We start from the raw sequence: 24,806 nt of genomic DNA on the forward strand, positions 1-24,806 counted from the left end.
ATAACTAAAGAAAATTGCAATATCTGAAACTTCAGCCAATTGATAAACCTCACACATATCGTTTGTTTTTTCGGCCTTGGTCCAAACCAAGACGTTTTTTTATAATATCTGTCACTTCAGTCTTAATGTAATTAAATTTTGAATAATTATGTTAGCTCTACCGTCATACATTTTGGGTTGAAAGAAGAACTTATGTATCGTTAATTACATTTAACTTATATAAAAAACATAGATTTCGATAAGCATATAATTTGTACTTTATTTAAGATAAAGTTTAAAAATTACAATATTTAAAATATAGAATAAAAATGTTTATTTGTATCGTACACTCTATACATATACAGTGTGGTCGAGATCAGACCAACACCTTCCTTTATGTACAACCCCCAATACTGCCAACGGCTGATGTCATACTAAATTATACAGCGTGTAAATAAATGTCTGGAATTCATGATTATTATATGCTAGTGACAAGTTACAAAAAGAATACTGGAGAATATGCCTGAACACAACAAAATATTTTAAAGCACAGTCCTACGATTGGTCTTAGAACGTGGGCCTCAAATTAAAACTTCTTAACTGTTTGGTAAACACATCAACGAAAATATTCGACGTTTCTACCATTGTGGTTGAGGCAGACGACTGTCCATGTCTTGCAATACATTTGCAAGCAGTAAATTCATGACGCCTGGTAAGACTAATGGTATTGCCGTCTTAGGTAATCCTCGTCCGTTAAGGCATGATGTAAGGGGTATGATAATGCCGGTAGTGATGCCATTGTAAACTGGCACAAACAGTAGAAAGGCATAGTGCAACTTCTTGTTCCACCGCTCTATTATTACTTATTAGCATGAATTGGCTTCAAAACGTGCTACGATGTCAAAATCTCTATCCTCATTACAGACTATACAGTCTCTTCTACATTCACGATCTTGCACTACCGAAATCACGAAGGTGCTCGCCAATGTCGGCAAAGGTGCTTCGCACCGGATGTTGTCGGTGTGGAAACAGTTCGGCATAAAGCACTGCCTTTAGTTGAACGTTACTGCGACCTTCACCCAAAATAAACATCTTGTCCAATTTGTCCTGGTTGGAATAGGTTGGCATTTTGCTAGGAAACGAAACTAACTACTATAATTCTACTACTTAGCTGCTACACTGAAGACCCTGTATATCAAAAGGGACCGGAAGTACCTCAAAGTTTTCAAAGATTGCCAGATTGAGCGGGTCATGGGGTTTATAGTGGTGAAGGTTGCTTTGACTTTCGACACGTGACACCGCGGTATGTTTTTGGTGCTCCAATGCCCTCACCCGATAGGCCCAACCAATTACCATCCTGGTTTTTCGGCTCAGTGTTGCGGTATTGCCGGTCCCATTAGAAATACAAGGTCTGTATTGTTAAGGCTTAGAAATACGTGGTCTTATAAACTGGTCCTCAGGATTAGTGACCCCTAACGTCTATAAAAAATAAACTGGTCCTTAGGACCAGTGACTCTTACCATAATATTCTTTCTACTGGTCCCATTGTAAAGTTTTTTGTTGATATATATAGGCGCTAGCCCACTTGCGAGAAGGTTCAAGGTAGTTTGACCATAAATGATAGGTTTGACTAAATTGACTCTGCGAGACTTCAAAATTCCAATCGTGCCGAGACTGCCGACTGCCGTATAGTTTTAAATCTAACTTAATACCACTACCAAAACCTGGTACCACTTGGCAAGCCCTTCATTTGGGTCTAAACTCTAGAGTGATACGGTTTATTGTGTTTGAAAGAGAAAAGTTAAGAGTAGAAATTGGAAGAAAGCTTGAATTTTTAAACTGGTCCCGCCTCAATTCCCATCAAAAAACTTAATTATTAATTTTTTCAATTAAAAAACTGGTCCAAGCAATTAATAAACTGGTTTTGGACCAGTGGACGTGTGCTATTTCTAAGTCTGGTAGTGTTAAAATTGTAACAATACTCTTGTTAAAAAGGCACAAATACTGTAACATCCCGCCCAAACCTTTAAGTTTCGCTCCTTTTCAATGGCTCTCTTTTCAATATGGGAAAAATGCTTTTAAAAGACAATTTATTTACGTGTAAGAATTAAACAGGAAAATGGAGGCTGAGTGTAAGATAAGTGTAGTTTTAATTATAATTTGTTAGTTTAATTATAAGGTATCCATGAATTTCCCAAAAACATTCATGTTTTGGGTTGATTTAATTATACTTGATTAAGTTTAACTTAACGGTTTATCTAGTGTGGATACAAGTTTCGATAGAATATTAACTTTAATTGCAATTACCCTAAAATATGTAAGACCTTTCGATGTATTTTAATGATGAATTAAATTAATTTGAAAGTGAAATAGGAAACATCTGTGGCTGTGCGAAAAACTTGTGATGTTTTAATCTTAATTTGAGCGCGGTTCGGGAGAGTGGATTAAGCTTAAAAGTATAATTTATTGGCATTTTTTACCCTAATTGGAACGTTTAGTGAAGTTTAACATTTTTGCCAGTCACTATTTTACCCAAAACTTTTGAATTTCGCGCCAATTAATGTACTTTCAAGATAGTTTAAATTAACTTAAAAGTGAAATAGAAAACATTGGGATTTACCAATGGCTTGGGTAGTTTTAAAAAAGATTAAAAGTTATTTGAGTTTTTATCCAAAAAATGAATATATTTGGTTTAATTTCACGTTAATTATATTTAATTGAGTGCCAATTAACGTAGGATTGTGTTTCGGCAGTGTACATTTAGGTTATAAAATGACTTTCAATATATACTTCACGTTAATTGCAATTTTTAGTGGAGCTTTTGAATCTTATTTTACCCTACACTTTCGAATTTCGCGCCTATTAATGTACTTTAAAGATAATTTAAATTAAACAAGTATGAGATAGAAAACATGGGGCTATACTAACAGCTTGTTCAGTTTAAATCTTAAGTTACTCGAGTTCTCATCCAAAATATGTACAATTCATCTTTAAATTCACGCTAATTATACTTAATTAAGTTTAAATTTATGAAGGATTGAGGTTTGGCTGTGTTGATTTAGCTTATAAAATGAGTTTCAAATTACCTTTATAGTAAAGTTCAAAAGAGTTTTTTCATTCTTGCCAACACATTGCGTTCAATTTTTATCACACCCCGTGCTAAATTTTCGGTAACATAAAGATCATCTATAACATATGTTAATGAATGATGTGATTCTATAGTTTGGCAACTTTGACTTGAATACCAGTAATTAAATTCAATACCTAAACAATTCATAGCAATTTAGTCAAATAAACAAACGGCAATGTGAACTGTGGAGATAACGAACAACGTAACCCTCCGTTGCTGACGTGGTTACGTTTGAAAAATCTGCGCAGATGTAAACATGGAAATTATTTGACTAATTAAATTACATAACGACGCTGTCCTCCTGGATTAACCAGCACCACTGTTATATTTATGAATTAACAAAATCCACTGTTGGTAACAAATGGTTTTTAAAATGATTAACGTAACATAACATACACTGGTTCAATAGTATAGAAATTGTTTTAATGAATGATCTGGTCCTCTACGTTGGTTGAGTTTCAGGAATTATATCACACACCTTCACAATTAGTAGCATTTTAGTGAGATTAACAAATAATGAAACCTTGTATACCTCAAATGAGAATGTTGAATTAACTGCGCTAACGTAAACACGACGACTCTTAAAACTGCCGTAAGGAAAACACATTGAACTTTTTGTCATTTCCAGTAGTATTTTGAAGTTCTCGATCTTTTCAAAGGGTGAAAAGCACTATCTTTATTTCAACACCTTAATAATTTGAATAAATATGCCATTTTTTACTTCAAATTGGAAGCGCACATGGTAAATACAGTAAAAAAAAAACCTGGGGTTAGCCTGGTTAGGAAATGTTTCTAGCATAAAACGGAGCAGACTATATAAAGAATTCCAAAACAAATGAGAGCTGGAAATAAGCCTTTTTAATAATCTTTGAAGAGGACAGACACTATAAAGACTATAATTTCATAGACTAACTAAAATACAACCTAAGCCTTGGCCGTAAAGAACGTCGAAAAACTTACTTCAAAAGATATAAAAACCTCTATTAACTGTAATTATTTACCTGAATTAATTTTTTAGATGAAAATTCGACCTGATAACAAAGTATTTGTTCTTAAGGGTGTTATAGATAATTAGCAAATCCAAATAAAGGTGTTCAAGCTCGGATGAAATACCAAAGTAATTAATTTTAGTTGCCTTACTGTCGTCTGTTATGAAATTAGGAATTTTCCACATAAAAGCAAACGTTTGAAATTTATCAACGTAACTTGTTAGCACGCAAAAAGCTAGGCCGTTCTAGTTATCAATGAGAACGAAAATGGGGAAATAAGTTTAAACGCGCTAGGAGGTTAGGCTGACTTCTGACCCAAAAGTAAATTTTTGACGTACTATCTTAATTAGTTAAATTACAAAAATTAGAATTCATTAATTAAAAATCGAAACACGTAAGTTTCTCATTTAAGAAATGCTTGTTAATTTAGAAGCATTCCTAAAACTAACTTCGCTATAGTTTTTCCGTATGGCCTGTCTCAATTTCCTTAAAAAACCGAATTTTTTTTAATGCTTTTTCTATGGGACGCTAACCCTAAAAGGTGTGACTTTTTGTTTAACATTACGGAAGGGTGTCATGTCATATCTACAAGGGCCTACCGGCCCTGTAGAATTCTCTGTAGTATGCGCGTTGCATCTTCGCTAATAGCAACGTGTTTGTGCGGGACATTGTAAAGTGAAATGTGAGCGTTCAATTCGTCAACTCTAATAAATCCTTCTGTTATGGGTTTTCGTTCTTCAGTCAGGTAACGTCGAACTTGACGTAAGGATGGTATAGCCATGGGTAGGTTTACAGACAAAAGAGAATAAGCGGCAGGACCAGAAATAATAAAAAGTGATATGCTAAATTTTTTAATGGTCTCCGAATATGTTCTAGTTTTGGTTGTTGCATTTATCCACATATTTTTCAGTATAGAACACATATCAGATGTAGAATTAGTAATGATAGTTGTTTTCTTTGAGGTGACTTCGCCGAGGGAATTCAAATTTGAAGCAATAACATTTTTCAACTCTTGATTTTCTTTTATAAGAAGGTCCATTTTGTTCAAAATTGGGTAAAATCTATCAATTGTTTGGCTTGAAAAATCTACCTTCGATAATTTTCTTCGAGTTCTTTCATTTCTAGAGTAATTGTAATTAGTGTATTTGGGATGGTGTAAGCGCGTTACTGTAGAGTTACAACTTGTGTTACCCCCCTTCGAAGACCCAGACAAAGAGGGGCATACTAAAAATCCGCTTCCAAATCATTATTCCCCATCTTTTCCATGGTTACAGCAGGATCTTTCTGTGCTTCTGAGTTTCGAGACAAAGACCCATCTTCATTAGCCGATAATAATTGATTGGAGGTTGATTCCTTAGGATCTTTGCCCTGAGTAGAGGGTCCAAATTGAATAGTAGTTTGCTTCGTATTTTTGGATCTTTTACGAGACAGCAAGCACAACTTCGTATGCTTATAGAAGTTAGAGGCACTGAACCCACCGGATGGCGTCCTAACAACTAAACATTTACTACCACATCTTAAGCACAGAACTTTGTACTCTATGTCAGCAACTTGATTTAAGTTACCACTTGGCCTGACGCATTCGTCAACTTTCTTTAATGTTGATTTTTTAGTAACTATTTCGTAATCCACAAATTCTTTTAACTCGACCGGAAGATTTTGCGCTTCAGCTTCATTGGATAAGTATCGCTTGATTTGCTTGCGAATTACAGTGACGTCTTGTTGAATTTCTTTGGTTAGGTCTTCTGGGAGCTTATTTGTTTTTGTCGGCGGACAACTATGAGTCAGGTCGACGTCGACTACATTAACGATTTTCCTTTTTCTACTACAGGTATCTTTTGGGACTCGGTTTGGGATTTTCCTATTCAGGTTCAGCATTGTATATTGATGAGCTTGTTTGGAAGCAAGTTTAGTTTTAGCAGCTTCACCAAACGCTTGTAAAGTATGTTTATCTCCAGGTAAAAACTTGAATTTCTCCGGTTTTTTATAGTACCTTCCGTACATAGAATCCAACTTTAATTCCAGTTCATCTTCAAAAATGTCGTGATTTTTGGACACGTATTTTTCCAGGTTGTCAATTTCAGACACATCAGCCAATTTTGATACTGAACTTAAAGTTTTGTATCCCGTGTTCACCAAGCATCGAAATAACTCTTTTGGAAGTTTTTGTTTTACTTCATCCTCAACTGAACATAACTCGCTATCCGCCGAAGATGACATAACTCTTTCTAAATGTACAGTTTAGCCAAAATTAACTATAAGACACGCCGAAGTTACGCGCAGTCAACAAAAAATTGGGAAATTTCTGTTTTGAAAAGACTTTGAATCATCTAAACACTCAGTTCCCACGCACCGTGGGAAAGCGTGAACTATCAAGCTTGTTGTCGAGTGATTTGCGCATGTGTAGATTATGGAAGAATAAGGGGATAAAGGATAATGGGGGAGGATACGAAAATTGTAAGGCGAACTCCTACCAGCTCGGGTTGTGAGCAGTCTGGGAAATAAGTATATATTTTTTAAACTAGTCCGTCGGTCCAGTGACCCCCCCCCCCCTAGTGTCCGAAATAATAAATTAGTCTCCGAATTGATTTTGAGCGCTATTTTGGGAATTTGAAAGGGATTTTAGGATTTTCGCTTGGATTTTGGGATTTTGAAAGGGATTTTAGGATTTTAACTTGGATTTTGGGATTTTAAAAGGGATTTTAGGATTTTAACTTGGATTTTGGGATTTTAAAAGGGATTTTAGGATTTTAACTTGGATTTTGGGATTTTGAAAGGGATTTTAGGATTTTCACTTGGATTTTCAGATTTTAGAATTTTAAAGGGGATTTTAGAATTTTCAACCTGATTTCAGGATTTTCAACGGGATTTTAGGATTTTCAAAGTGATTTCGGGGTAAGTGTACGGGATTTTGGCCGATGTCAGACCCCTCGAACGGGATTCTATCCAATAGGAGTATACCACTAAATGGACAGATGGACTGCTAAACCGAGTGTAGTCAATTCTCGCTTGTCGTTCTCGAATTAGCTCTCAGTAAGTTCTTAGCATTACGAAGTCATATCTTATAAACTTATGAGATACAGAGGCTCAACTTCAACGAATACCAGCTGTCAACCTTACTCTAGCGTTGTTTGCTAATGTATGTTTTTCTACATTGCTATAGTTTTCAAAATTGCCTCGTAAATATACAGTGTGGACGAGATCAGAACAACACCGCTATTTGTGGACAATACCCATAAGTGCCAAATGTGACGTCACTATACTAAATTATAGACCCCAAATACAGGTGGTAAATAAATTCGTTTTGAATTGCAGATTTTAATGTATGCAAATGAGAAGGTACAAAAATAATATTGGGGATATGCCTGAATGCAACGAAATGTTTTAAAGCAAAGTCCTACGATTAGCCTTAAAACGTAGTCCTCTAACTACAACCTCCAATATACTTAGTAAACACCTCAACGTTAATGTTTGATGTGTCTACCATCGTGGTGGTCTTGCAATACATTTGCAAGCATTTGAGGAATGATTCCCTTTATTGTGGCTCGAATGTAATCTCTGAAGTCTTCTCTAGTTATTGGCCCTGTTTCGTATACTTGACCCCATATGAAGAAATCAAGTGGGGTAATTTCAGGAGATCTTGCTGGCCACGGATTTGGTCCACCTCTACCAATCCAACGGTTAGGAAGATGGTCTTTCAACCACTGACGAATATAGACCGTCCATTGTGGTGGTTCTCCATCCTGCTGGAACCACAGGTTCCGAATCACTTTTAACGGCAAATCGTCTATGGCATTAGTAAACTCATGACGCAGGAAGTCCATGTAAGTGTCTTTAGTTATGATCTCATCGAAGAAGAAGGGTCCGATAATTCTGTTTCCATAAACGCAAAGCCAAACCTTTATCCTCAATCGAATTTCATGGTAATGGTGTTTTAACCAGTGAGGATTTTGTTGGGTTCAGTAATGTACGTTAAAAGTGGGACTTATCTTTAAAACATTTTGATTCCTTCGGGCATATTCTCCAATATTCCTTTTGCACCTTCTCATTTGCATACAATAAAATCTGAAGTTCAAAACGTATTTATTTATACCCTGTATTAGGGGGCTTTAATTTAGTATAGTGACGTCATCCGTTGTCAGTATTGGGGGTTGTCGACAAAGGAAGTTATTGGTCTGATCTCGTCCACACTGTAGGTTTGCCAAGGCTTTCTTTCTGGGCGACTCGTACGCTCACTTAATGTGTGTTGTGTGTTAGTTTCCCAAACTTTGTTAGAACAATGTTTCAAAGTCTATTAATGCGTATAATGTGCTTCTGCACGCGAGATTTAACATTGTTAGTTATAAAAATAAGGGGTCACCACGAGTGTAGTAAAGATGGGCTGTATTTTCTCAAAACAACTTAAATCGTTGCGATTAATATTACCATAAGTTTATCATGCCTCTAAATACACAACTACGGGTCACAACTGGGCACCTTCCGCAGGCTACTGTGACGTCAGAACTCGTATAGCGCTAAGATCCGAAGAGAGAAAATTTGGAAATTTCTGTTGCGGTGCAGCCACCAAGCGGTCGAGACGATTACTAAATGGGTCATCATTTATCATCAATGGAATAAAGGATATTTTTACGTTTCGTATAGGCAGGTATTGGGGGGAACGAATTTTACTTAAGCAACCCCAAATCCCTCTCTCTCTCGTGAGATAGAGGCGGTTTCAGTCCTGAAACATTCTAAAAGGGATAAAAGAAACGCTAGGCTAGGCAGTACAATTTTGTATTGAAGTTGAGGTGATAAATGATACGGAGAGAGTATAGGGTTTCATTAAAGGGAGCCAGACAAACACTATTGGCATAGAAGTAGCAGCCATTTCTCTACTTAGAGGCATTATAAACTTGTGATATTACCTCAATAATTGTGAGACGTTACTCTAAATACCAAACTACCTTTAATATTTAATAATAATTAACCTAAGTGGAATAGGTCTTTAGATGTTGCCGGGGAAGCAGAAATGAACGTTTTCTTCCCTCCGGTAAAAGGAATTCATGGACAGTCCTATTACAATAAAATGAAGTTTAACTTATTTTAGGAATAAATGACAAGTTGGAAAAACAAAATAAACCTCTCCGAGTCGAGACGCAATTAAGAAGTTTTTCATAAATAAATAACTAATTAATTAAATATAATTTATATTAATTATTTCAATCGTCACTAATTTACCTTAATTCTAGATATGTCCCTTTAAGAATGGTTAGTCCTAAATTCCCTTTAAACATGGCTATTGTTGACATCGGAATTCTAGCGTATTCCTCTTTAACAATGTTTTTGAAAATTTGGGGTATATAAGGCGATTGATTCACATAGAAGAAACAGAGCAACTGGGTGAACCATTGGTGGATCCCCTTACAAACAATTTCTTTAAAACTCTTTAGAAAATTCCTTGGGAAATTTCTTTGAAAATCCTCAATGCGTTCTTGGGAAACTGCGGAATATTGGCCTCTTTTTCTTTGGAAATATTTTTGGAATTTTCTTGGCAAAATCTTTGGAATTTTCTTGGGAAATATCTTAGGAATTGTCCTGGGAAATATCTTTGGAATTTTCTTGGGAAATATCTTTGGAATTTTCTTGGGAAATATCTTTGGAATTTTCCTGGGAAATATCTTTTGAATTTTCCTGGGAAATATCTTTGGAAGTTTCTTGGGAAATGGAAGATTATGGGGTAAATTCATTAAACTGATACTGTTTAAGTTCATTTAAAGAAACGTAACCTAGGCTTACCGGTATTGGGGTTCAAATAAACAAATTTAACCTAAATCATCCTAACCTTACCAAAATTAGTATTATTTTAGCTTAAAAATCCCTACTTTGAACGACAACTGTTTTCATATCCCGGTTTTACTACTATTTAGGGGACTGCTGAAACTTAGCAGTTATCACTTTTTCGGGAAACCGCTATTAAAGGAACCGCGGTTATAAGGTCCACTCAAACGGGAACCACTTATCTGAGAGCTTCCCGTTTTCGACACACGTCACTCATTTACTATGTTTTTAACGATACTAAACTACTCACCTTTAATACTTAAAATTACTCACACGTCAATTAATTGGAAGCAGTTTTGTACAGATTATGTGAGAGACCATCGTAACAATTGAATTAAAGGCTCCATGAAAAAGTTAAAATCTTCTTGGTAACTGATTTCAACCGTTGGTTGGAAACTAAATCAAGTGCTTACTGATTTTTTAAATCCCATAGAAATTGTATCGGATGAGAATTTGAGCCTATCGCTGTGTACTATATTTTTCTTGATTAACTGTTGGTTGCAGTAGACGAACTACACTGTTTACCGAATTGACTTTTATTCACGTCTCCTCTTTCGTTTTATCACTGAGCACAAATAGAAAGTAGAGTCAAATATAGAAGGGGGAAGGTACAAGAAAACTATATCGGCCGGCGCCAACATGGCTCACACGCGCACCTACCTCGGCGCACATCCGAGGAGTAAGATGTCTCGTGCTCCATTGAGAAGGAAATTCAAAAGGGTAAACAGAGGCTCACACCAGAGATCAGCGTGGTTGTCTGATTTTTTTTCCTCTCTCCGTTGGACCGATTGCGCATGTGTGGCACGCTCTTAGATAGCCACAGCACTGGTAACGTTTTTGGTCTTTCCGACTCCTATGTATTCATGCTCACTGGTTTTGTCACCTATATGTACGCTTCGACTTGAGTTTTGACTTTTCCCAGAAAGTAAACGGCCAGTGTTGTGACACTTAAGTTAAACAAAAGTTACCCATGGAAAAAAACGACACCATACTAAGCTAGCTTTGGGCTTTTAAGATATTAAAACACTTTCGATAATGGAATATGGATCTCATTCAAAGGTTTGGTGAAAAAAAAATAAATTTTATTATTAAAATATTCAGATTGCTATTCTTTAAAAGGGAAATATAGTGTAATAAAATACGGTCTCGAAATACCAGGAATACATACACTACTTCAACTTGGAATCTTTAAAAGGCCATTTTCTGGGCCTTCCTTCTTGAATTAAAGGGATAGAATCGACTTAATTAAGGGTTATCGATCAGGAAACCAATTGTTGAAACAAATTTATTATGAAACGGGGAATCCAAAAATATATATATAACTCTACATGCTTTTAGTATTAATTTTAAAATTAAGTTCAAATATTTATATTTTCGACGCTACCGCCAGCTACAGGGAAAGTGGCGTAAACTCGATTTTACGTCAAAATGACGTTGTTCCCTTACCCACCACCACCCTTTCCCTGTAAGCCGTAGTAGGTTTGGGAGATTTCCTACTAACAGTATTTTTCATCTTGCTCCGGTTTCTACTTTCCAATTCCGGTAATGGCTGATTGTGTTTTGATTTCAATTATCGTGGTTTCATTTTAATTATTGTGTTTTGAAGGGGTTCCCGTCACTTTTTTAAGTTGAATTCTTCTAAGGGAAGTCATTTTGTGTTTGAAACATCTAGTTCTTTTGTTAAAAGTTGCGATTTAACCCAACTATCCAAACTTGCGATGGCCTCTAAGCCTTTGCAGAAATATGCCAAAAATTTAAGAAAGAAATGTGTAGTTCCGCAATGTTTCGGTGACGGTTCAGAGAAAACGCGCTCATTTCATAGTTTTCCAAGTAATCTAGAGCTAAGAGAACAATGGATAAGAAACATCAATTTTCCCAACTTTGTAAAAAATCAAGTCAAATTTGCTCAGTTCATTTTACAAGTGACTGTTTTGAGAAAAACCCGGAAATTGTTGCCTAACTGCAAGCTTCAAGTAGCTCCTCAACTCAAGTCAGAACTATATTAAAAAAAATGCAATACCCACAATATTTACAAATCCGGGAGTCCCACCACTAATGGCTAGTGCTTCTGTTTCATCAGAAATGTCATTGCCCTCAACCACTGTGGATAAAAATCCTCCGAAAAAACGTAGAACAGAGGTATGCTTTTATCAAGACTGAGTTTTTTTCCTAGTAACTTTTCATATTAAGGCATGAATTAATAATAATATTACAGGCCACTCTAGATCAATATATTCAGTGTTTGCCACCCAAATTAATGGGTTTTGCTAAGGATGCTGGAATGCAAACGTCTACTAAACTAGGAAGAAATGCTGGTAGGCCGTATTATATTGATTTTAATTTGAATATTTAATATCAGCTAAACATTTAACTAACCAGAATCCCTAACTGAGGTAACTGTCAATGACATGGCATGTCAAACAGATTTTCAAAGCACTGGCACATTTGAGGAAGAGCTGCCTGACATTAGCGGAAGTCAAGAGGTTAAAAGATTCTTGAATGAGGAAATTGATGAAAGAGCGGACATAAATCCCTTGGATATTAGTTATACACCCTCTGAGTTACCGCAAGATGATATTAAAGAGTATGTGTTATCTATAATATTAAATTTTTGTTACGCAAACTACTAATTGTATATTGACAGGGTTAGAAATTTCAACCTCGACACCGCGACTGCCATGACTGAGAAAAAATTTATTGTATTTGAAAGTGCTCTCCTGCAGCTCTTTCATTTCTGTTTTCAATGCCTTCTGCCATGTACCGTAACAACTAGTAACTATGGGTCGATGGTTACAGTAAATGCCACTTGTCAAAGAGGGCACACTAATAGCTGGAAAAGTCAACCTATGGTAGGACAGAAACCACTAGGAAACATCATCATTGCAGCATCTATCTTGTTTTCTGGCCTTAATCCCACCCAGACGCTGCGGATACTAGCATTTGCTCGCATACAGAGCATCAGTAGGACGACATTTTTTCGGATTCAACAAAGTTTTTTGCTCCAGACTATTCGACAAGTGTGTTAAAAATAAATTGACATACTAAAAATTAAGAATAATTGTAAATATTAATTTGGTTAACTTCACTAATACAGGTTTGGCACGAGGAGCAAGCTAAAATTTTAAATTCTTTAAAAAAAAAAAGATGAAGCTTGGAGGAGATGCGAGATCAGATTCACCAGGTTTTAGAGCTAAATATGGGATGTATGTCTTTTTGCTTTGGTGCTGCCATCTATGGCAACACCAAAGGTATCAGCTCTTTAAAACGGACAATTTTGGTGTTCACAAGCCCCTCCTTTATTTGGTGTTTATAAAGGCCCGTTCAGACGACACTCTTTTTCCCGCTACGCTCGCTGTGCTGGGCTCATCAGATTTTCTGGGTTCACCAGCCTCTAGAAAATGCGCTGTTCACACGGACAAATTTTCTCATTCTTGATCTCGGAAAAGCGAGAAAAAAAGTTGAAAAAATTCAACTTTTTTTCTCTCTTTGCTCGGCACAGCCAATAGAGTGCTTCCGATAATGACGTCACTCTTTGTTGTGTAGTACGCCACTCTGTGGAAATGTGTTTTCTTCGGTTTCACTAGTTCGAATCTCTTGAAATTTCAGTGAGAGGTATTTTGAAGGGTTTTAAATTATCGTGCAAAGTTTTAAAATGATTAGCTGTTTTCCTAACATTCACTAAAATTTTGTTTGTGAACAATCACAACCTAGGAAATTTTTAAGAACTATTCGTTTTAAAACTTTGCACGATAATTTAAAACCCTTCAATATACCTCTCACTGAAATTTTAGTGAAAACACATTTCCACAGAGTAGCAGAGTGCCGTCTGAACGGGCCTTTAAGCCGGACCGCCGCTATTGGACAGGACGACTGTTGCTATGGTTCCTACCTTTTCCTTTACTCAATCCCCAGTGTCTCTCTTGTTTACATGTTTTTTACCGTGTTATTATTATGTCGAGCGGCTCGAGCCAGAGGGGTAATCTATTCAATATTTGATCTAGTTCAATTAATTTTAAAATGAACATGTAACTAAATAAACTTCATCTCGGTGCGCAAATCCTTTAACAACAATTATGTATAAATTGATCGTGTATTGTGGCCAAAGGGAGGTCTAGAAATAAGCAAGCAAAGGCTTAGCGTCGTTGAGTCCGAGTCTTCTTAACACTTAGAATCATTAGAATTACAGACCTATTTATATCCTCAAAAACCATTCTGATTACAACAGTATTGCTTATTTACCATTCAAATGTCGTTGTCGAAACCACAACAACGGGTTTAACATTAAAGGTGATTCAATCTGGAGTCTAGCTGTCTAAGACATTCAGTAAAGAAATATGAAGCCTGTAATATGTAACATTATTATGAATACGTAAGGAGTATTCCTACTAACATTAACGGTGAATCAATTTGATTAAGACAACTAGGACATTCAGTAATGAAAAGATGAACGTAAAAACACCATTGTGTAAAGGTAAGCATTGTTTAATACAACGTTTACAAAACCACTGGTTTTTTAAATTAACTAACATTAACATGGTTTTCTACTAACGGTAATGGTGAATGAATCTGATTAGATCGTATTAATTAAATTCGTAGGTTGGCTTAATTTTCAACTAATGCTGGACAACATAAAATTTCATCTTAAAATATATGAACCTAATATCTAAAATATGAATTTAATAATTCCTTTTGGACTTGGTTGAATTTTTTTAAATTTTCAAATCTCTGTGAACTCAAATTAATAATGTGAGCTAGAAAATGTTTATGTTGGAAATCATTAGTCTTTAAATAAATAATTTCAATCGTTATGACATGAGTAAGATATTATGTTTCTTTTAAATATAAAAAGGCAAAACAATTACATCCCAACAAAAACATCTCTGTAAAAATATGCCAAGTTGTTTGGCCGTAAAAAGAAGTGAGATCTAAAATACGGCCAAGTAATTATCTCCAGGTGAACCAACATTTTATTCGACTTAAAACTTCTCAAGAATGTTTTTCTGAATTGTCCATTAGCATTTCAAAGATTCGTTTAATTCCAGATATGGATCCAAATTAAAATATTAAATCAAATTGGTTAAATATTCTTGAATAGCCTTTGTGGTTAAACTTGTAACTTCCATTCTTCACCTTCACGGGCGCAAAGAAGAAGGATGCAAGTTTGGAATGCTAATGGCCAAGTCAGAAAAACATTCTTGAGAAGTTTTAAGTCGAATAAAATGTTGGTTCACCTGGAGATAATTACTTGGCCGTATTTTAGATCTCACTTCTTTTTACGGCCAAACAATTTGGCATATTTTTATAGAGATGTTTTTGTTGGGATTTCACTCCTTTTTGTACGTGCATGTCCTTGTAGATTTATAGAAGTAGGATTATGAAGTGAAATGAACATCTGTACTTTTAGATTTTTATTTGTTCTTCAACAGAATAGATTTAAAAAAACTAAATGAATCAAAACACGCTTAGAACCATTTCAGACGAAATGAAAAGGAAATGAGTAAAAAATTTATTTATTAAAACATTAAGTAAAAAACATAAATACGAAAGAATCATATTAGTAAAAAATATTTACTAAAAAACAATTAAATTATAATGTCCTATTACGAGGGGATCTAAATTTTAAAACCCCCATTTCAGGGGCTAACAGGGGAAAATTCCCGCTTTTGGGACTTTTTCCTTTCTTTGTATGCTAAGTCCTACTTGTATGCCAAATTTTATCATTCCCGCATTACCGGAAGTGCCCTAGAGGTTTAGATGATGACTCTAATTTTAAACCCCCATTTCAGGGGCTAAAAGGGGAAAACTCCCGCTTTTGGGACTTTTCGCTTTGCTTGTATGCTTAGTGGTACAAGTATGCGAAATTTCATCATTCTAGCACCACCGGAAATGCCCTAGAGGTTTTGATGATGTGTCAGTCAGTCAGTCAGTCAGTCAATCAGTCAGTCAGTCTCATAATGTGTCATTTTCACATAGGATTATCACAGAAACCAAATTAGTTAGAAAGCTGGAAGTTGGAGGACTTCCTAGGATTAACACTGTGCCCTTGAGGTGCAAATACGAGTGGTGTACTATTCCCCAGTACCGAGTTACGAGGGGGTGAAAATGAGGCTGAAATGTTTCGGGTAAAGGATTGCTGGTAGTGCACGACAACTTGGCGGGTGCACTGCCGTGCACCCAGATGGATAAAGGATACACGTGGGAAAGTTTGTTTTCACGCTTAGAGGATAGGCAACTCCCCTACTGACTTATAATTATTTAACTTTATATGAATATGTTTCATTGACTTAAATTACATTGATAAAAATTATTAGGTAGGTAGCGCTTTCAATTTTCTAATCTAATTGCAGAGTTGAATTGTAAACTCGATCAAAATTTTTCAAATATTTTTTAATTAACCATAAATTTAACAACGTGTGGCAAATTACTATTAATTTCACTTTGAAAATACGTTTGGTTAAAATAAGGACGTTAACTTAATAGAATTTTCTAGTCAAATTACAGATTTGAATTGTAAAGTCGATTAAAATTTGTCATATATTTTTTTAATTAACTGGGAACGCTTCCTACCATGATTAAACTGAACAACGCGGCTAAAAGTTTCTAGTCCAAAATACAAATTCAGTTTCCTAGTATTATAATTGAAGTTCCTTAAAACATAGCCCACTCGATCACGCGCGTCCGTGAGTGCGAATCGAGTGGGCTATGTTTAAAATAATTTTTTCAGGAGCCGCCCTATTTCAAAAGGGTGTATTTTATATACGGCATCACTAAACCTAGGTGAACAATGGCGGGGACAATTCCAAATTCAGTTTCCTAGTATTATAATTGAAGTTCCTTAAAATAACTAGGAGAACAATGGCGGGGACCAGTCCGGGGACCATTTTATTATTTCGGACACTAGGGGGGAGGGGGGTCTCTGCCGCAGGCTGGGAAATAAGGATATTTTTTAAACTAGTCCTTGGGACCAGTGACCCCCTAGTGTCTGAAATAATAAACTGGTCTCAGGACTGATCCCCACCTTTGTTCTCCTATAGATTTTCAATTAATAAACTGGTCCCGAGGACCAGTAACCCCCACTTTTTGAATTAAAAAACTAGTCCAAGCAATTAATAAACTGGTTTTGGACCAGAAAAAATCTGCTATTTCCCAGACTGGTCTCTGGTCCCAAGGTCTAATTTAAAAAATATCCTTATTTCCCAGACTGATTTGTAACGAAAAGTTTCACTAGTGCCACCGTGCGGAGAAAACGCGAAGCTTGATCTAAAGGAAACAAATAATGGCAGGTCTATAGCATAGCAACAACGGCAGAGTATGTGACGTTTAAACTTATAATTTAGTGCCAAATGAAAATTAGTACTCGAAATTTCTTGGAATGGATGAACCACAATTTTCAGGAGAGAATTTGGTCAAAAATGGTAAGTGTTGAAAACTTAATTACCCTAATATTAACCAAATTAGACTGTAAACACTTAAGCCTTGGTCATAACATGAAGATTATAAAAATTGGTAATACTGTTTTCGCTTTGTTTAGTACCTGTTGCTCTCTCTCTTGACAAAATCATGGACTATATTGGAAATGGGAAGAATTGCTTAATACAAGAAGAACAAAAACTAAGAAAAAATCATATTAATAGCTTTGGCGTTTCTGGAAAATCAAAAGAATTTTTAACTAAGTTATATTGAAGCGCTAGTTCTTCAAAATTCAGGATTATCGGGAAGAACCGCACAAGGTTAAATTGGACCTGAGTGACAGCAATGAATTCGTGGTAGTTTGTTCTTGCCCAGCAGGAGGAGGAGGAGGGTTTTCCAAGCATTGCATAGCTGTCCTACTAGGTTACTACTCGTAAACAGGGAAGATAACCTTCCGACGCTAACCTGCACTGACGTAAAACAAACTTGGGGCTAACTAAAAAAATCAGTTCAAGAAATGCACAAGGGCGTTTTTTTTTTGGTTCCTTTCAAGTTTCAAGTGACGAGCTTGGGCTGAAATAGCCTTACAGCTTCGAAAATATATATTCTCATTGATAAACTGTGTTGCATTACAGCTCCCACGTACAAACTAGTGCATTTTGAATAAAAAAACAATCCGTAAATCACTAATGGGAAGTACAAATTACGAATCAGCCTTACAAAAGCACATAGAACCCAGTGAAAATATCTTAAGTCACGTCAGAAAAAGACAACAGGAAGAAGGAAGCGAGGAAAAACTGTAAACTGAAAGCCCTATCAAGAATGATAAAAATAGATTTCAATGTGGTAAGAGAGACAGCGTGATGTTGTTCTTCAATATTATGCTGGACAGAGTGGATATCACGCAGCTCAATTTAGATGCAAACATTGCTATTAGTTTAAATTCACTAACCGATGAAGAGAAAGATTTCTCATGGAGCGGTGAATGAAATGCTAAGTTTTAGTGGGGAAATGTAAAGTCCCGCCCATTGACATGGGCGGTAACCACTGGATATTTTACTTCCAACAGCGACACGTAGATGGCGCGAAAATCTACTCTTTGGCGCGAAATTTAGAAAGCTTTGTTTTAGAACATTGGTGTTGCTATAATGTTAGTTCAAATCTTCATAAAATAAAGACTAACAGTTTTCTAGTAGCTACTTTGTTTCAGGGATAATTTTTCTCTGAATTTTTGCAGTTAATTACAGGATGAGGAGAGTAGTCTTTGTAAAGTGCGGCGCTTGGGGTCAATTTAGGTACCAAAAATGTAAATAATCACGATAATGAAACAGACTGAATGCATGTTAAACTAGTTTTATTATGGTCTTAACTTTGCATTAATATGGCCAAAGCAAAACAAGTTTAACATACATTCATTGTATTTCGTAATCGTGATTATTTACATTTTTGTTTTTGTGCTTGCCTTCTTTTGGCAGACAAAAGGTATAAGCTTATAAACGGACAATTTTTTTTCCCAATTTTCTCCCTTTTCGCCCCTCTTTTTCCCCTTTTTGTCGTGCAAAAGCCTGCCTTCTTTGGTGTTTATGCGTTTACCCGCTATAGCGTCCAGCACCATAAGAAGCTGTAAAAGAGACCCACATTAGGCTTGGGATCCTAGAAAAAGAGACCCACATTAAGCTTAAGATCCTAGATAAAGAGACCCATATTCGACTTGGAGCCCTCCATAAAAAGTGTTCCAGATGAAACTAAAAGATCAACACTAAGTTACTTTACTTATAATAAAGCACCGACACTGCAATCGGAATTTTCATAAAAGGACGCAAGGGGATCGGATCCTAGAAAAAGAGACCCACATAAGGCTTGGGATCCTAGAAAAAGAGACCCACATTAGGCTTGGGATCATAGAAAAAGAGACCCACATTAAGCTTAAGATCCTAGATAAAGAGACCCATATTCGACTTGGAGTCCTTCATAAAAAGTGTTCCAGATGAAACTACAAGATCAACACTAAGTTACTTTACTTATAATAAAGCAATCGGAAATTTCATAAAAGGACGCAAGGCCCCCAGTCCACCGATGGACTTTAAAGAAAGTCGTTCAAACTTCATTCGTTTCAAAGTGAAATTTACAGACGTATAATTCTCCCTTTTAGCAGTATATTTTATATCTATTGTATCAACTCTGAAGTAAAAATATTGCTGTGGGGCTAATTCTAGGCGGTGGTTGTATATTTGTATATGAGTACAATCATTGAATAATTTTAGTTCCAGTCACATATTATACTACAAGTATCAATTTTGTATTAAGAAAGCCATTTATAGTAAATGTCCCATCCCGTTGGATAGAAATTTATTTTAATTACATGCCAAGCACCAAAGCGTAATATGGCCGGGGCCATCTTGTTTGAAAGTCAAATTAAGAAACTTATTCATTTGGTTCTTGTGCAAGTAAGAAATAATGGAAAGGAGAAATAAAAAGATATATTTGAAACCAACTGTGTAAATTATAGAGTACTGAAGTTAAAAATAGCGTGGCCATGGAGCTTGAAGGCTTAAAGCGGGGTATAGCTTTCCTTCTAAATGCTGGACTGAAGATTGCATCCATAGTTACTGACCGCCACGTTCAAATTCGATCTTTCCTCAAAAAATTCCATCCAAAAATTAAACATTTATTTGACTGTTGGCACATGGTTAAATGTAAGAATGATTATTTCTACCTATTCACTAAACCTACAACTTATCCTAACCTTAGCTGTGAAGAAAAAAATTCATGCCGCAGCCACAAAAGAGTTCAAAGTTTTGGATGAGTGGAACAAGAGCGTACAAAATCATATGTACTGGAGTGCCACCTCTAGTAAGGGGAATGCTAAACTCATTCAAGCAAAGTTTATGTCAGTGTTACGGCATGTTGCAAATATTCATCGAGGCCATGGCAGGCCCTTTTCAAAATGCACGCATGGTGATCTGGCTTTGGATGAGAAAAAAAGAGAATGGCTTATTCCAGGTATTATCCGGTTTAGAAAATCATTTGACGTTTCTGATTAAAATCTAATTTTACAGGAACAGTAGTATATGAGAAGTTTAAAAAAATAATTTGTCTTTTTGAAAAAGACATATTACAAATATCCCCGGAAACCCAGACTTCTAGTGTAGAAGCGTATAATTCCGTATTAATCCATTTTGCCCCAAAAAACACTCATTACTCGTACTTAGGGATGGAAGCCAGGTATGTCTAGGCTATCCAGAAATTAAGGACTAATTTTGTAAATAACAGGGTTGGCACAAATTTTTAAGATTGAAAATCTCATAGTTATCCAGTTTTTCTGACCTGTGTCAACCCTGAACAAAACGTCTCACTCGAAATGTTTCATTATTAATTTAAATATATTTTAATTTTTAAATTTCTATTGTAAGAATGTTATTAGCGGCTCTACATTATAATGAAAACTCTGACAAAATCCAAGCCACTACGAAAAATGGTAACCTAAGATGGAATATATATTTCCCAAAGTTCAAAAACGGTGACTTTTCTGTAAAACCAATCATGCAAGCATCGACCTTTGGTAAGAAATATCAGTCATTGCCATCAAATTTTAATTTTAAAATGTAATTATTTCTTAGCATACGCTGAAAAACTCTTTCAAACACTACTCATAAAGTGCGAACATTCTTACGAAGAAGGTCGCAATGAGAGCCTTGCTACTCAAGCTGAAATACCAAGGCCATTATCAGCAGACTTTCCCCACCCATATAAAGAAGCAGCTGTGGAAGCATTTAAAACTGCAAGACGGTTTTCACATTAGTTTTCATTTAATAAAATAATATTTACAAAAATTTAATATAGTACGTTGTACAAAATTTATTTCTTGGGGTAAAAAATAACCCTTCAAGCTGGGCCAGGTTCCGTAAAACCTTGATAAATATCTGATGGATATTCTCGTCGAATCCTATTAACAGCGCAACTTGGAATTGGGCGTCTCACTCGTTTTCCCAAAACTCTGTATATCCATCTAGTATATAGTCTATAAATCAAATATCTATAGGTACTATAAAACGAGGCCACAATTAATAGTTTTGAACATGTGTGTGAATAAAACTTTCTTAGAAACATATTCAAATAAAACTTACGGATTTATCTCGTCCTCAGCAGGCTGATAATTATTTTCTCGGAACTCATCAAAAAGAATATTTAAAATGTTTCGCCTCATTATGTCATTAAAAGTTTCGGTTTCAATAATACAATTAAATTCTCCAATTGCATCAATTAATCGTTGATTAGGAAGCTCTTCTCGGCAACAAAAACTTTCCTCCACTGTTGGCATGACAAAACAAAACCCACAATTACACCTGTTGAAGAAACATTCATTTATAAAGATGGGGCTCGGATGCTTGAATCTCTAATAATTGAACATTAAAATCATATTATTACCAATCAGTGTTGTGAAGGCGGGGATTATCAACTTCCATTAGGGCTTGACCGCCTACTTGGCCAAGTTCAGGTTCCTGGGCCAAGGGTTCAAACTGGTAGGGTTGCAGTCCGAACACTTCATGATCGCTCTCAGAAGATGAATCGTTCTCATTCGATTCGTTAATAATGTTAGATTGATCAGATTCTAAACTATCTGATAAATTCGACGCTGAAAAACTATTATCACTAATGCTATCACCAGCATCCGAGAGTTCCAGCTCAGCACCGCTAGAATTTGACATTTTGCTTCTGAAGCAGACTACAGTATAAAAAGTAACAAAAAATCCTACTGCAGAAGCTAAAATCGGTGGAAGCATTCCAGTTTTTCCCTACCAATAGGATCGCATCCCGTTCTGACGAAACAACGGGTATAAACAAGTTGGCGGGTGACCATGTATAGTTTAAATTTTTAAACTTATAACGTTCTTTTTCCGTAATTAAAATTTTTTTCAGACTTTTTGCGTACACCACATAATTTTAGGCATACTTTTTTATATGTAACCATATGCAGTTTATACTAAATGAAAAAACTTGGTTCTATCCCTTTAAAGAGGAATAGGCGTAGATACCATCACACTGACGTCACACATAATTTATTTGAGCTTAGAAAATCACGTGATACGGCCGGGCTTGCGACCTATGCTCACCGCCACAAAGACGGAGAGAGACTTAAGCAAGTAGTCCACTTGGCCCAGAGTTGGGCGGACTCTGTTTCAACTCCCGCCGGCATTCGTCTTTGAGGCTTGCTTAACTAGGTACCATACGCACCAAACGCACCGCAGCGTCATTCGTCGGGCCGAAACCAACAACGCATGACTTGGCCTTGCGAAGCCGTATCGTTACCGTTTTATGTTCGTAAATCATCCGAAAGAGGGCGCCCATTACTTAAGTCCGAAAGCATCGTTTAAGGAACGTTATTAGATGGCGTTCTGTTCGTATTTGGATATGTGACGTTACGTTAACGATACGGTTTCGCAAGGCTCAGTGGACTACTTGCTTAAGTATAGGCAGCCCTGCATGGTGAGAACGGGGGTAAATCTACGGTACACCGTGGAACCTGAGCGCAGCTTTCTCGCGCACAGTTGACGTAGGAAATGACAGAGACAAGACAAGTAGGTCTCCGCCCTTCTCCCTGCGCAAAGTTTATGCGTCCTGAAACTATACGTACCGAAAGTTGTTCTTACTACCCCCTATTGTCCCATTCTTCTGGTTTTTTTTCATCGGATTTTATAAGGCGAGTTTCTATCTCCTTCTTTCTCACTTTTTTTGACAAAGTCATCCAAAACATTAAATTTATTCGAATAACCAATGAGAAGCGAGGAAGTACGAGCTGGCGGTTTAAGGCGTTTTAGCCTTTTCCCTTACCTTCAATCCGATAATATTATGAGGTCTGCAGGCGTTTATGATCCCAAGTAGAAGATACTCTATGTATTCCTGGTAATACAAATATATATCATGAACCTGACTTAGTGCAATATGCTGAGTATATATACATATCTAATGTATTTGTAACGAAACTTCTAGCAGAAGTATTCTTCTGAATGTCTATGTTGTTTTATATTCATCGATTTTATCGAGGTTGGAAGTCACAATACACCAAATAGTAATAAATTTCTTTGTCGTTCTGATCGAAGAGACCAAAAAAATATTCGCCTACTAGTTGTTTTTACTCCAATACACATCGTCTCCAGAGGCCCAAAAGTTTAGTCCTTCATGATTGGTCACAATATGGTTACAAAATGATTTGTCACAAATTCAGGGGCGCATTCTACGGGTCAAAACAAGACTAAGTCACCAAAGAACTATGGTCCAAAACTGAACACCCGCGGAGATACGGGCCATCAAAGTATCACGTAAAATGCGATGAATTTTCCCTTCAAGTGAAGCGACGAATATGGCTTGACCATATTGTTTTCAATAAATTGGTCATAATTGAAAAAGATTCGATATTTAAGAAACGATCGATTCTGGGGGCAGAGCTAAAAGCATTTTAGACCAAAAAAATAAACATTTAATTTGGTAAAATGTTTTAATTTGAAGTTACAACGGCGTTTTCAGATCGCTGTAGTTGCTGAGTGGCTTGGTTTTTCATTCATTAAACGATGGCCCATTCAACTTCTTTGTCAAGCCAACGAGTAAAGCGCTTTTACGTGTAAGCAAGAGCGCCTAGTTATTGGAAATATGTCGTGACAACGGCATGAACCTAGTAAAACCGGCGTTTTTAACCAGACCGTGGTATTATTACCCAATCTCGCATGTCTGTTATCGAACCCCTGTGGAAGTTACGTTTGCCATCGAACACTCGTCGTCGGACATTCTTCTAATACAGATTCACTATCGGCCACGTATGCAATAAATGACGCATATGGCGACAAACGACCAATGCTATTTCTCACGTGATTGTAATACTGTATGACGCGTAATCCTTCGAAAAGTAGTCGCTTAAGTACATTGCTGCTAGTAATGATTGATAACTACACCTGCTAGATCAAATGTCAACTAGTACATTACAATGTTTTTTAAAGGGTGCAATGAGCATCGAGATAGTATTTTATTAATTAAATTTTACAAAATTTGTTCAAAATGTTGTCCTTGAGTTCTTCCGCAAGCTTCGACCCTCTTAACGGAAGACCCACGAACTCGTTCAAAGATTCCTGGTGTATTTCTGATGGTTTCGCATGCCTCAATGATCCGTCGACGTAACTCTTCGATGTTTGGAACTTCCGTTTGGTAAACCATGTCCTTCCATTGACCCCAAAGAAAGAAATCCAAAGGGTTGAGGTCGAGCGAACGAGCTGGACAAGCCAGGATAGGTGGCGTCCAAATGTGCCCGAACGTTGCGCTTGAAATGAGCGGGAGCGCCATCGTGCATAAACCACATGTCGCGCCACTGAGCCAAGGGCACATCTTCTAAGAGTTCCGGTAGCGTTTCAGTTAGAAATTGGAGATAATGTTGACCGTCAAGTTTTTGTGGGAGGAAGTGCGGTCCGATTAAAAGATTACCAACGATACCG

At 36.4% G+C, this 24,806-nt stretch overlaps 1 protein-coding gene, 4 long non-coding RNA genes and 1 pseudogene across 15 annotated transcripts; 4 read left to right on the forward strand and 2 right to left on the reverse strand.

Annotated features, from left to right (window-relative positions):
• Nucleotides 1-241: 241 nt before the first annotated feature.
• LOC149584697 (uncharacterized) lies at nucleotides 242-4,708 on the reverse strand. Of its 10 annotated transcripts, XR_016380355.1 has the most exons (5): nucleotides 3,642-4,104; nucleotides 3,506-3,587; nucleotides 3,244-3,349; nucleotides 3,066-3,165; nucleotides 242-1,742 (listed from the first exon to the last, which is right to left on the reverse strand). It is a non-coding gene; the product is annotated as an uncharacterized LOC149584697 (long non-coding RNA). The 10 variants fall into 10 exon arrangements; XR_016380358.1 differs by having other exon boundaries at nucleotides 3,066-3,428; nucleotides 3,508-3,587; XR_016380356.1 differs by adding an exon at nucleotides 4,111-4,708 and having other exon boundaries at nucleotides 3,066-3,921.
• On the forward strand, nucleotides 1,251-2,890 carry LOC149584698 (uncharacterized). Its single transcript, XR_016380360.1, has 2 exons — nucleotides 1,251-1,388; nucleotides 1,553-2,890. It is a non-coding gene; the product is annotated as an uncharacterized LOC149584698 (long non-coding RNA).
• Nucleotides 4,709-11,927: 7,219 nt separating the features above from the next.
• On the forward strand, nucleotides 11,928-21,127 carry LOC149584699 (uncharacterized; annotated as a pseudogene). The gene is made up of 11 exons (XR_016380298.1): nucleotides 11,928-12,054; nucleotides 12,131-12,230; nucleotides 12,295-12,499; nucleotides 12,560-12,932; nucleotides 13,010-13,118; nucleotides 19,305-19,458; nucleotides 19,835-20,021; nucleotides 20,077-20,328; nucleotides 20,385-20,550; nucleotides 20,739-20,887; nucleotides 20,946-21,127. The product of XR_016380298.1 is annotated as an uncharacterized LOC149584699 (transcript).
• Nucleotides 14,259-14,731, forward strand: LOC149584700 (uncharacterized). Its single transcript, XR_016380250.1, has 2 exons — nucleotides 14,259-14,386; nucleotides 14,512-14,731. It is a non-coding gene; the product is annotated as an uncharacterized LOC149584700 (long non-coding RNA).
• Nucleotides 16,224-18,520, forward strand: LOC149584701 (uncharacterized). The gene is made up of 2 exons (XR_016380251.1): nucleotides 16,224-17,330; nucleotides 17,447-18,520. It is a non-coding gene; the product is annotated as an uncharacterized LOC149584701 (long non-coding RNA).
• A 49-nt stretch (nucleotides 21,128-21,176) lies between the features above and the next one.
• Nucleotides 21,177-21,796, reverse strand: LOC149584702 (P2X purinoceptor 7-like). The gene is made up of 3 exons (XM_089863336.1): nucleotides 21,754-21,796; nucleotides 21,453-21,671; nucleotides 21,177-21,370 (listed from the first exon to the last, which is right to left on the reverse strand). The coding sequence occupies exons 1-3, from the start codon at nucleotides 21,789-21,791 to the stop codon at nucleotides 21,211-21,213; spliced, it is 417 nt and encodes a 138-aa protein (XP_089719462.1). The 5' UTR covers nucleotides 21,792-21,796; the 3' UTR covers nucleotides 21,177-21,210.
• Nucleotides 21,797-24,806: the final 3,010 nt, after the last annotated feature.

The sequence above is a fragment of the Phalangium opilio genome, unplaced genomic scaffold (genome assembly GCF_054372755.1).
Source record: "Phalangium opilio isolate 3A_F unplaced genomic scaffold, DU_Popi_V2 ptg001170l_1, whole genome shotgun sequence".
Taxonomy (NCBI): domain Eukaryota; kingdom Metazoa; phylum Arthropoda; class Arachnida; order Opiliones; family Phalangiidae; genus Phalangium; species Phalangium opilio.